General features: G+C 45.2%; 1 protein-coding gene across 1 annotated transcript in view; it reads right to left on the reverse strand.

Moving 5' to 3' along the window:
• LOC139390426 (neuronal acetylcholine receptor subunit alpha-7-like) overlaps window positions 1–12,706 on the reverse strand; it is a 79,857-nt gene that overhangs the window by 40,780 nt on the left and 26,371 nt on the right. Inside the window, exon 2 of the mRNA XM_071137546.1 lies at window positions 11,850–11,989. Within this exon, the coding sequence (XP_070993647.1) occupies window positions 11,850–11,989 (140 nt within the window). The remainder of the gene's footprint in view (window positions 1–11,849; window positions 11,990–12,706) is intronic.

Consider the following 12,706-nt stretch of genomic DNA (forward strand, 5'->3'; position numbering starts at 1 on the left):
GGAAGAAAACCTGATGGAGTCTGCAAAAGACCTGAGACTGGGACGGAGATTTGTCTTCCAACAAGACAATGATCCAAAACATAAAGCAAAATCTACAATGGAATGATTCAAAAATAAACATATCCAGGTGTTAGAATGGCCAAGTCAAAGTCCAGACCTGAATCCAATCGAGAATCTGTGGAAAGAACTGAAAACTGCTGTTCATAAATGCTCTCCATCCAACCTCACTGAGCTCGAGCTGTTTTGCAAGGAGGAATGGGAAAAAATGTCAGTCTCTCGATGTGCAAAACTGATAGAGACATACCCCAAGCGACTTACAGCTGTAATCGCAGCAAAAGGTGGCGCTACAAAGTATTAACTTAAGGGGGCTGAATAATTTTGCACGCCCAATTTTTCAGTTTTTGATTTGTTAAAAAAGTTTGAAATATCCAATAAATGTCGTTCCACTTCATGATTGTGTCCCACTTGTTGTTGATTCTTCACAAAAAAATACAGTTTTATATCTTTATGTTTGAAGCCTGAAATGTGGCAAAAGGTCGCAAAGTTCAAGGGGGCCGAATACTTTCGCAAGGCACTGTATATATATATATATATATATACTGTATATATATATATATATTTATAAAATTGGGCGGTATCGGTATTGGAGTTGAAAAATCAGAATCGATCAACCTCTAGTGGAGACATTCAACTTCTGCATTCAAACTGCACTTGATGTATGCATGCCAACAACAACACTGGACAAGTCCTAGATGACTGACCAAATAAAGGCTGCCATCAGGAAAAGACAGAAGATTTTCAACAGATGGGAAAATGGTGAAAAACAATGAAATGGAGAAAATACAGAAACAAAGCGCAAATGCTTATCAAGGAAGCAAAGACAAACTACCACAAAACTGAAATTCTAAAGCCATGACATCATTTTCTGGAATTTTCCAAGCTGTTTAAAGGCACAGTCAACTTAGTGTATGTAAACTTCTGACCCATTGGAATTGTGATACATTGAATTATAAGTGAAATAATCTGTGAAATGATTTTTTGAAAAATGACTTGTGTCATGCACAAAGTAAATGTCCTAACTGACTTGCCAAAACTATAGTTTGTTAACAAGAAATTTGCGGAGTGGTTGAAAAACAAGTTTTAATGACTCCAACCTAAGTGTATGTAAACTTCCGACTTCAACTGCATGTCCAAAGATCACGCAAAGCTCCTGCAATGTCTGTCTGACATTGAACTGTGTCCAAATTACTAGCCTGGCTCCACAGATACCCCACCGGAAGAAGGAAGAGGGTGATGGCAAATGGCACATTTAGCCCTTGGTCAGAGGTCACCTCTAGTGCCACAAGAGGACACTTCTATGGGCTTGGAGGCAAAAAGCAGCTGGAAGAGTGAGCCAAATCCAACAACATATATTGTTCTAGAGACCATCCACAACCTGCACCACTAATCCTAGGAGGACAGGAAGTACCAGTGGTAACAACAACAAAGTATCATCTAGACGCAAACCACAATGGTGACACGTGTGGAGCAGTCAGTGAGGAAGGCCTCAAAACACCTGCACTACCCACTGATGATCTGGTCAAAGTATACACTACACTGGTCAGGCCCTGTCTGGAATATGGTTGAGGGCCTTGAGGATCATCTCCAGAGGTGGAGCAGTCCAACCACAGCTTCCGTCACTGCAGAGCAGGCGAGAGCAGGCTGCAGTGCACCTGGTGAAGGACATGCACACTCTTGAACACTGAATGACCTGCTCCCTACAAAAAGAGGTAACTGCACCACCAGGCTCCTGAGAAACAGCCACAAACTGTCCTGTATAACTAACTGCCTGTACGAACCGCCTGCGAAACTCCACTCTACCCACCGCTATCAGACTGTCTAATAACTTAAATGGTTCCCCCAAATATTATATTTTTAACAGTCACACTTTAATATTTCAATTTCCATCATGAAAATTGTAATGTTTCAAGTGTTCTGTATTCTTTTTTTCACGTATTATGTATGTATTTTATAATAAGTGTTTTGCAATTAGTAATGTAAATTCTGCATTTCTTCAGTTTTAACTGTGAGCAAGAATAAATTAACTCTCACACACACACACACACACACACACACACACACACACACACACACACACACACACACACACACACACACACACACACACACACACACACACACACACACACACACACACACACACACACACACACACCCAGTGGAGCAGTGGCAGCTGTGCTCGTACCGTTAGCCAAACAGGGTTAAATCATGCATTGAGCGTTTCACAGACAGGACCCAAGGGCCCCCCTCACCACCTGAGTCCCACTGCCCTGCCCTGAGTCAGGACCACTAGACTTGACCTCATCTAGACTAGACCAACAGACTGGACCAGACCTAGATTAGACCTGACCACAGGACTGGACCACACCAACAAAAAAACACACCAGGGGACTAAACCAGACCGTTCACCGACAATAACCAAAACATCTGGACCGCTATAAACCACTAAACAATGGGTCCCTCTCCATCTGTGTCTAGCAGAACTAGCCTGACCTAGATCACAACGTAGTAGTTTTAAGACAAGGCTGAAAAAGACTGTGAGTGAATCAAATCAAATGTAATTTGTCACATGCTTCGTAAACAACAGGTGTAGACTAACAGTGAATTGCTTACTTACGGGCCCTTCCCAACAATGCAGAGAGACTGAAAATAGAGAAATAATAGAAAAGTTAAACACGTAATAATAAAAGTAATAATAAACACACAATGAGTAACAATAACTTGGCTATATACACAGGGTACCCGTACCGAGTCGATGTGCAGAGGTACATACAGTGGGGCAAAAAAGTATTTAGTCAGCCACCAATTGTGCAAGTTCTCCCACTTAAAAAGATGAGAGAGGCCTGTAATTTTCATCAAAGGTACACTTCAACTATGACAGACAAAATAAGGAAAATAAATCCAGAAAATCACATTGTAGGATTTTTTATGAATTTATTTGTAAATGATGGTGGAAAATAAGTATTTGGTCAATAACAAACAAGCAAGATTTCTGGCTCTCACAGACCTGTAACTTCTTCTTTAAGAGGCTCCTCTGTCCTCCACTCGTTACCTATATTAATGGCACCTGTTTGAACTTGTTATCAGTATAAAAGACACCTGTCCACAACCTCAAACAGTCACACTCCAAACTCCACTATGGCCAAGACCAAAGAGCTGTCAAAGGACACCAGAAACAAAATTGTAGACCTGCACCAGGCTGGGAAGACTGAATCTGCAATAGGTAAGCAGCTTGGTTTGAAGAAATCAACTGTGGGAGCAATTATTAGGAAATGGAAGACATACAAGACCACTGATAGTCTCCCTCGATCTGGGGCTCCACGCAAGATCTCCCCCCGTGGGGACAAAATGATCACAAGAACGGTGAGCAAAAATCCCAGAACCACATGGGGGGACCTAGTGAATGACCTGCAGAGAGCTGGGACCAAAGTAACAAAGCCTACCATCAGTAACACACTACGCCGCCAGGGACTCAAATCCTGCAGTGCCAGACGTGTCCCCCTGCTTAAGCCAGTACATGTCCAGGCCCGTCTGAAGTTTGCTAAAGAGCATTTGGATGATCCAGAAGAAGATTGGGATAGTGTCATATGGTCAGATGAAACCAAAATATAACTTTTTATAACTGCACTGTTCATGAGACTACTGGGTTTCCACCCTTCTTCCTGATGTTTGGACGCACCCCTAGGTTGCCGGTAGATGCTATGTTTGAAAGTGTGCTGTTGGATGGGGACACAGTAGATGTGGATAAGTATGTCCAGTCTCTGGGTGAGGATCTGAGAGAGGCCATGACATTGGCCCAGCACCATGCCAGTAAGCAACAAAAGAGACAAGCCGAGGTCTACAACAGACGGTCTAAGGGTCACTCGGTGCAGAAGGGAGACAGAGTTCTACTTGCTAACAAGAGGGACAGGGGCAAGAAGAAACTGGCTGATCGCTGGGAAAGTGAGGTGTACATAGTGATTGTGAAGAACAGCTCACTGAACACATATCGTATCAAACACCTTACTACATGGATCTCTAACGAGTGGTGACGTGATCTCTGAGATGTCTGCAGAGTCCAGCCAAATGGATGGGAGTGACGCCAGGACTGTCCACTGGGTAGCAGACTGTCCACTGGGTAGCAGGCCTGTCCACTGGGTAGCAGGCCTGTCCATTGGGTAGCAGACTGTCCACTGGGTAGCAGGCCTGTCCACTGGGTAGCAGGCCTGTCCACTGGGTAGCAGACTGTCCACTGGGTAGCAGACTGTCCACTGGGTAGCAGACTGTCCACTGGGTAGCAGGCCTGTCCACTGGGTAGCAGATTGTCCACTGGGTATCAGACTGTCCACTGGGTATCAGACTGTCCACTGGGTAGCAGGCCTGTCCACTGGGTAGCAGGCATGTCCACTGGGTAGCAGACTGTCCACTGGGTAGCAGCCTGTCCACTGGGTAGCAGGCCTGTCCACTGGGTAGAAGACTGTCCACTGGGTAGCAGGCCTTCCTGAGTTGCAGACTGTCCACTGGGTAGCAGGCTTTCCACTGGGTAGCAGACTGTCTACTGGGTAGCAGGCCTGTCCACTGGGTAGCAGATTGTCCACTGGGTAGCAGACTGTCCACTGGGTAGCAGACTGTCCACTGGGTAGCAGACTGTCCACTGGGTAGCAGACTGTCCACTGGGTAGCAGGCCTGTCCACTGGGTAGCAGGCCTGTCCACTGGGTAGCAGGCCTGTCCACTGGGTAGCAGGCCTGTCCACTGGGTAGCAGGCCTGTCCACTGGGTAGAAGACTGTCCACTGGGTAGCAGACTGTCCACTGGGTAGCAGGCCTTCCTGAGTCTTCTGGGAGGTTACTCCAAGAGGATGGTGAAGTCCCAGCTGATGGAAGTGAGGTGGAACAACCATATGAAGGCCTCCTTAAATGATGTGTGCTCAGCGGAAGTGGACCAGAGAGATATCCACGAAGCCTACAAGAGTTCTGATTGCGAAACTCCATTCCGTGTGGATGATGCTGTGACAGATACATTGGTTGAAGATGCTTCGTCAGTGTGGTCTGTGTCAATCTACCAGGATTCTGATCAGTCGTCTGACAGTACTAGCGTTGAGTCTGTAACTGAAAGTGTGCTAGCTCCGAATATGCCAATCTGTAATACTCCCCATCCTGAGGTCAGACCTCTGAGCAGGGTTAGTGCTGTCTGTGACATTCCTGCTAGGTTTTTGAGTGAGGGTGTTCGGACTAGACAGTATTAAGCAAGTGAATAGGCTAATACAAACTATGTCTACACAGGAAATGAAACAGTTCCTGGTTTCTCAGTGACGGCAGGATATTGCCTACCTTTTCTTTTTATATACATGTTTATGTAGTAATCTAAGCGTGTCTTAGAATGATTTGTGGGTTTGTCTAATATATTTGGCAATTCATGTAACTTTGCGTGTAGTCCATCGGCATAAATAATTTATGGCATTTTTCGTATACGGTTGAATAATGGATTAGCTACCCCTTATTTTTCGTAATCCTTCGCGGGATAGCTTTTCAGCTGATCGACCATTTGTGGGTCTAGAATTAAGGGACTACACTGGGTTACTCTGTCGCCCTGCGGGTGTGAAATGTTTTTTTTCTTTCCTTGCTTCCCCTAGATTATGCACCAAGTTGCACACAAGGACCAATTCAAATAGGCCAGGTCAAGAGGGGAATGTTAATAATTTGATAATAATAATAATTCAGTGTGTTTATTTAATTACAGCTGCATAGCTAATGTTATTCTTTGGTGTACAAACACTTTTTCAGATCAATATTGTACATACATGTGATTGTAAAAGTTTTGTATATTTTGGTTTGACCCTTCGCGGGTTATCTGTATTTCCATGCCCCCTTATTGTTCTCTTTTGCCTGACCTTCGGCATAGCAAGGTTGTCCTTGGCTCCGAAATTGTTCAATATAAAACCGTTAAAATGTCACACAATGTGCTGTTATGCAACCATAAGTTTGTTACAATGTGGACAAGATAAAGATTTATGTTAACACGTTTCACCAAGCTCGCTAACTAGAGTATCTATTGAAATAACTTGTGAGTACTTGGGACAGTGTTTGAGTGAGTGTCCATGTGCTTGCGCAGGTGCCTGAGAGCTATGACTGCGCCAAGGGCTAACATATTGTGTGTTGTCTCTTCGTGTGCAGGGCCTATAAAAATGATTGAACTAGCAGACCTCCAGTTGTGGCAGCGTCCTAATTAAAAGTACACAACGCAGAACGAACCACGCTACACACGCACCCCTGAGAAGCCACCGTGTTGAGGGTCAGCGTGTTGGATGTGTTGTTGCCTACCCTCACCACCTGGAAGCAGCCCGTCAGGAAGTCCAGGATCCAGTTGCAGAGGGAAATGTTCAGTCCCAGGGTCCTTAACTAAGTGACGAGCTTGGAGGGCACTATGACTTTGAATGCTGAGATGTAGTCAATGAACAGAATTCTCACATACAGTGCATTCGGAAACTATTCAGACCCCTTGACTTTTTCCCATTTCGTTACGTTACAGCCTTATTCTAAAATTGATTGAATTGTTTTAAGCCCTCATCAATCTACACACAATAACCCATAATGACAAAGCAAAAACTGGTTTATAGACATTTTTGCTAATTCACAAAAAAAACTGAAATATCATATTTACAAAAGTATTCAGACCCTTTATTTAGTACTTTGTTGAAGCACCTTTGGCAGTGATTACAGCCTTGAGTCTTCTTGGGTATGACACTACAAGCTTGGCACCCCTGTATTTGGGGAGTTTCTCCCATTCTTCTCTGCAGGTCCTCTCAAACTCTGTCAGGTTGGATGGGGAGCGTCATTGCACAGCTATTTTCAGGTCTCTCCAGAGATTTTGGATCGGATTTAAGCTCTGGCTGGGCCACTCAAGGACATTCAGAGACATGTCCCGAAGCCACTCCTGCATTGTCTTGGATGTGTTCTTAGGGTCGCTGTCCTGTTGGAAGGTGAACCTTCGCCCCAGTCTGAGGTCCTAAATGCTCTGGAGCAGGTTTTCATCAAGTATCTCTCTGTACTTTGCTCCATTCATCTTTTACTCAATCCTGACTAGTCTCCCAGTCCCTGTTGCTAAAAAACATCCCCACAGCATGATGCTGCCACCACCATGCTTCACCGTAGGATGGTGCCAGGTTTCCTCCAGACGTGACGCTTGACATTCAGGCCAAAGAGTTCAATCTTGGTTTCATCAGACCAGAGAATCTTGTTTCTCATGGTCTGAGAGTCTTTAGGTGACTTTTGGCAAACTCCAAGCAGTTTGTCATGTGCCTTTTACTGAGGAATGGCTTCCGTCTGGCGACACTACCATAAAGGCCTCGTTGGTGGAGTGCTGCAGAGATGGTTGTCCTTCTGGAAGCTTCTCCCATCTCCACAGAGGAACTCTAGAGCTTTGTCAGAGTGACCATCGGGTTCTTGGTCACCTCCCTGACCAAGGCCCTTCTCCCCCGATTGCTCAGTTTGGTCGGGCGGCCATCTCTATTTAAGAAAGATGGAGGCCACTGTGTTCTTAGGGACCTCCAATGCTGCAGACATTTTTTGGTACCTCGGATTGTGCCTCGGCACAATCCTGTCCCGGAGCTCTACGGACAATTCCTTTAACCTTATTGCTTGGTTTTTTTCTCTGACATGCACTGTCAACTGTGGACCTTTCCAAATTATGTCCAATCAATTTAATTTACCCCAGGTGGACTCCAATCAAGTTGTAGAAACATCTCAAGGATGATCAATGGAAACAGGATGCATCTGAACTCAATTCAAGTGTCATCGCAAAGGGTCTGAATACTTATGTAAATAAGGTATCTGTTTTTAATTTTTAATACATTTGCAAAAATGTCTAAAAACCTATTTTTGCTTTGTCATTATGGGGTATAGTGTATAGATTGCTTCAGATTTTTTTAATGTAATCCATTTTAGAATAAGGCTGTAACGCAACAAAATGTGGAAAAAGTCAAGGAGTCTGAATATTTTCCGAAGGCACTGTAGGTGTTCCTCGTGTCCAGGTGGGAAAGGGCAGTGTGGAGTACAATAGAGATGTCGTAATCTGTGGCTCTGTTGGGTCAGTAAGCGAAATGGACCGGGTCCAGCGTGTCTGGGATGATGATGAGCCACGACCAGCCTTTCAAAGCATTTCATGGCTACAGATGTGAGTGCTACGGGGCGATAGTCATTTAGACAGGTTACCTTGGCGTTCTTGGGCACAGGGACTATGGTGGTGTCATGACTGGCCTGTTCGGGTCAGGTTAACGTTGACCACAATTCTGCATAGATATCTCTCACACCCCACCAAAGGGGGGTAGAGAGGTAGGGGGGTATTATGACACCTCACTCCCATTGTAGATCTTAAGGCAGCAGACAAAATCCTTTGTCCCCTCAGTGTGGAGGAATGGAATGTATGATGGCCCTATGGAGCGCCAATCTCAGAACAGTAACATGCAATAAATGGACTTTGGGACAATATATTTCGTAAATCAAAATGGTGGTAATGACGATAGATGGAATATGAAAATTAATGCTTTTTTTTATGTTATTAAATGTTCAATGACGACGTTATAATGAAGACATTGTAACTTGAAGAGTTTGAATAATATGTACCTCATGTTTGCATACTGTACGTTGTGTGGAAAATGTCCAGATCAAAGATAATGTTTTTGTAAAGATGAAATGCGAAGTTAGTTGTCTAAATTGGATCTGAGTAAAATCCAGACCTTGCCTCGTAACTAGTTATGCCCAGAGAACTTGCCATAAAGACAGGCCTGAGGGTTTAAAACATGTGAGTTAAGAATTTACATATCAGACTAGATGGCTGTGCGCTGCAGGCAAGGTCGAGGATTAGTCGCATCCCCAAAATCCAACACGAGGTTGAAGAAGACAAAATAAACTCTTAACAATCAATGCTATGGTTGAGTAGCTGTATCTAAGAAGGTGAATTCAAGCAGGACCACCAGGTTATCCAAGGAATCATGGGTCTACATTGCTTTCATTCCACGCTGGAACCTTTCCCACTGATGATTAGCCGTCCCTAGAAGACCCCTCTCACAGAACGAGGGCGAGGAAACAGAGCACTACGAGAAAGGACACTGACATAGAGTGGACAATCATAGACTTACACCCGGTAACAACAGAGGTGTCGCCATCAGAGGAGGAGGAGGAACTCGGTCCACGAGGAGATACCCCATCGGACACCTTCGACAAGTAATTACATCATTATATTCTGACCCAGTTCGGGGCAAGATCCGGGCTCTTCGCTGGCCATGGCAGAATACTGACATTCCGGTCGTGCAGGAAATCACGCACAGAACGAGCAGTATGTCTGGTGGCATTGTCATGCTGGAGGGTCATGTCAGGATGAGCCTGCAGGAAGGGTACCACATGAGGGAGGAGGATGTCTTCCCTGTAACACAGCGTTGAGATTGCCTGCAATGACAACAAGCTCAGTCCGATGATGCTGTGACACACCGCCCCTGACCACCTCCAAATCGATCCCGCTCCAGAGTACAGGCCTTGGTGTAACGCTCATTCCTTCAACGATAAATGCGAATCCGACCATCAGCCATGGTGAGGCAAAACCGTGACTCGTCAGTGAAGAGCACTTTTGCCAGTCCTGTCTGCTTCAGCGACGGTGGGTTTGTGCCCATAGGCGACGATGTTGCCAGTGATGTCCGGTGAGGACCTGCCTTACAACAGGCCTACAAGCCCTCAGTCCAGCCTCTCTCAGCCTATTGCGGACAGTCTGAGCACAGATGGAGGGATTGTGCATTCCTGGTGTAACTCGGGCAGTTGTTGTTGCCATCCTGTACCTGTCCCTCAGGTGTGTTCGGATGTACTGATCCTGTGAAAGTGTTGTTACACGTGGTCTGTCACTGCGAGGACGATCAGCTGTCCGTCCTGTCTCCCTGAAGGGCTGTCTTAGGCATCTCACAGTACGGACATTGCAATTTATGGCCACATCTGCAGTCCTCATGCCTCCTTGCAGATGAGCAAGGACTCTGGGCATCTTTCTTTTTTCTTTTTGTTTTTCAGAGTTAGTAGAAAGGCCTCTTTAGTGTCCTAAGTTTTCATAACTGTGACCTTAATTGCCTACCGTCTGTAGGAGCTCAAGACTTCAGTAAAACACCTACACTTCTCTATCACTCACTCAACTCTGAATAGAGAGAAAGTTGAGCGAGCCAAAGCCAAAACCCATTTCAGAGACACTATAAAGTCCTGAGGGGAACTCTGCATGCTCTGTCCGGCTATATTTCCTCTCCGTTTCCTCATTCCTCAGAGTCTGGCTGACGAATGGGAATTGTAAAAGCCATATTTAACACAGAAACAGTTTGGTTCGCTCTGAGAGTTTAACAGACACACTTGTGTTGTTTTCTGCAGCTCTGAATGACTGACTGACATCCAGGGGGGAAACACAACTGCCCCATGGGCCCTTGACAGAGAAGATAATCTGGAGGAGAGGACACACACTCCTAACACTGCTAAAACACCATACACACCCCTAAAGGTTCATACAAGCTCCACTCTGTTGACCTACATGCATGTCTGGGATGATGGTGTTGATGTGAGCCATGGCCAGCCTTTCAAACCCTCTCTGCATCATTAAGCAGCATAGCAGCCCAGATGTTAAGGCTACTGAGGTACTGTAGACATATCTCTGGTGATTAGATGGTAATTATAAAAGTATGATCATACCCTTCACAGGTCACTGGTGTGTGTGTGTGTGTGTGTGTGTGTGTGTGTGTGTGTGTGTGTGTGTGTGTGTGTGTGTGTATGAATGAATGATAGAGCTATTGAGGATCTAATGACTAGAACATAGGGATTAGACAGCCTACTATGGGGTGGTGATGTGTCCCATGTGTCAAAGTCTCAACATGGGTCTGTTCTGACTGTGAGGCGATGGAATGGTGGTGCAGAACTCTATCAGTGGACACACACAGTGCACACACACACACAGCATGTGGGGAAGTGTGACGGAGTTTCTAGATCTTTGCTAAAGCATGAAATGCGCTGCATTAGCATCCCTCTGGTGAGACTCTCTCTCGCACACATACACACACACACACATCAGTCTACATTTCTGAGGAACTGACATTCAAGTAGGCACATTTTTCTTCATTTGGCGATTTACATTGAGTAAACAAAACATTAGGAACACCTTCCTAATATTGAGTTGCACCCCCTTTGGCCCTCAGAAGAGCCTCAATTAGTTGTGGTATGGATTCTAAATCAAATCAAGTAAAATGTTATTGGTCACGTACACATGGTTAGCAGATGTTATTGCAAGTGTAGTGAAATGCTTGTGCTTCTAATTCCGACAGTGCAGCAATATCTAACAAGTAATCTAACAATTCCACAACAAATACCTAGTAAACACATGTCTAAGTAAAGGAATGGAATAAGAATATATACATGTACATATAAATATATGGATGAGCAATGACAGAGAGTCTGTCTGGGAGATCTTATATAACAGGAGGCAAACAGCAGAAGTGCATTATCTGTACATGTCTGCAGATACGGGACCTAATCTCAGAAGTACATACCTGCCACTGTACGTCATCTCTACACACACACACACACACACACACACACACACACACACACACACACACACTCTCAACAGAATGTTTGAAGTTAAAACATCTGTCTTACACACCAGTAGTGTCAGTCCGTGTCAGTCCTTGTTAAATCAACATACACCTCCACACACATAAACAACTAGCCGACAAATTAATTCACCCTCTCACACGCACCCACACCCCGACACACACAAACACACAGTCCCTCCCTCACCACGTCTATGATCTGCAGCAGAGTCATTCCCAGCTCCACCAGAAGAGGAGAGGAGTCGTTGATCACTGGTCTCTCCAGGCGGTTGTAGTTGGCCATCAGCTCCTTGTACAGTCTGCGCTGGTGCTCCCCCTGTAGGGACCCTGGGGAACAACAAGGGAACCAGTGAGAGTTCATGTTAGTTAATAAAATGTCTATTATACAGTTTCTCAGTTGGCTGGGTGGGAGGGGTCAGTGGCGATTAGGATGATGTGTTTGCTGGACCAGCTTTCATCCCCTTGACTCTTCTCCTCTCTCTTCCCTCTGTCCCACTGATCCCATTAAGAGCCCTCTCTGGAGAGGAGAGGAGAGGAGAGGGGGCTAAACTACCTGCAGCACTAGTCAGTTAAGGACAATGGTCATTAAAACACACAGGCTGTTCATTAACTGATCCTAAAAGGGAGTTTGTTCAGAACGATGGCTAAACAGATGCATGGCCTAAATGTGTTCTCCTTATACATGAGAGAGAAATGAATACATAACTGAAATGTGCAGACAGAGTTCACAAGCGAACACTCCAGTCCTAGACACACTGTTCTGGGTTGGTTCATAGACAACTGTATAGAGAAGAGGCAAGCAGTTGTAGTCTACAGTACACGTTGGCATTGGGTTCACACCTCTCGCCCCATTGCACAGCCAACACCAGGAAGGGCAGTCTGTGGAAGACACACACAGACAGTCACATATGCATAAAAGAGAGAGAAATCATGGAGCGAAAGGAGAGAGAGACAGTGAGAGAACTGTAGGGAGAGTGTCTCTGTCCCAGCGTGTTGCTGATGAGGTCCATTAGGGCCATAGTGAGGTTACAGCAGGACAGGACT

Source organism: Oncorhynchus clarkii, chromosome 31, assembly GCF_045791955.1.
Source record: "Oncorhynchus clarkii lewisi isolate Uvic-CL-2024 chromosome 31, UVic_Ocla_1.0, whole genome shotgun sequence".
NCBI classification, from domain to species: Eukaryota; Metazoa; Chordata; class Actinopteri; order Salmoniformes; family Salmonidae; genus Oncorhynchus; species Oncorhynchus clarkii.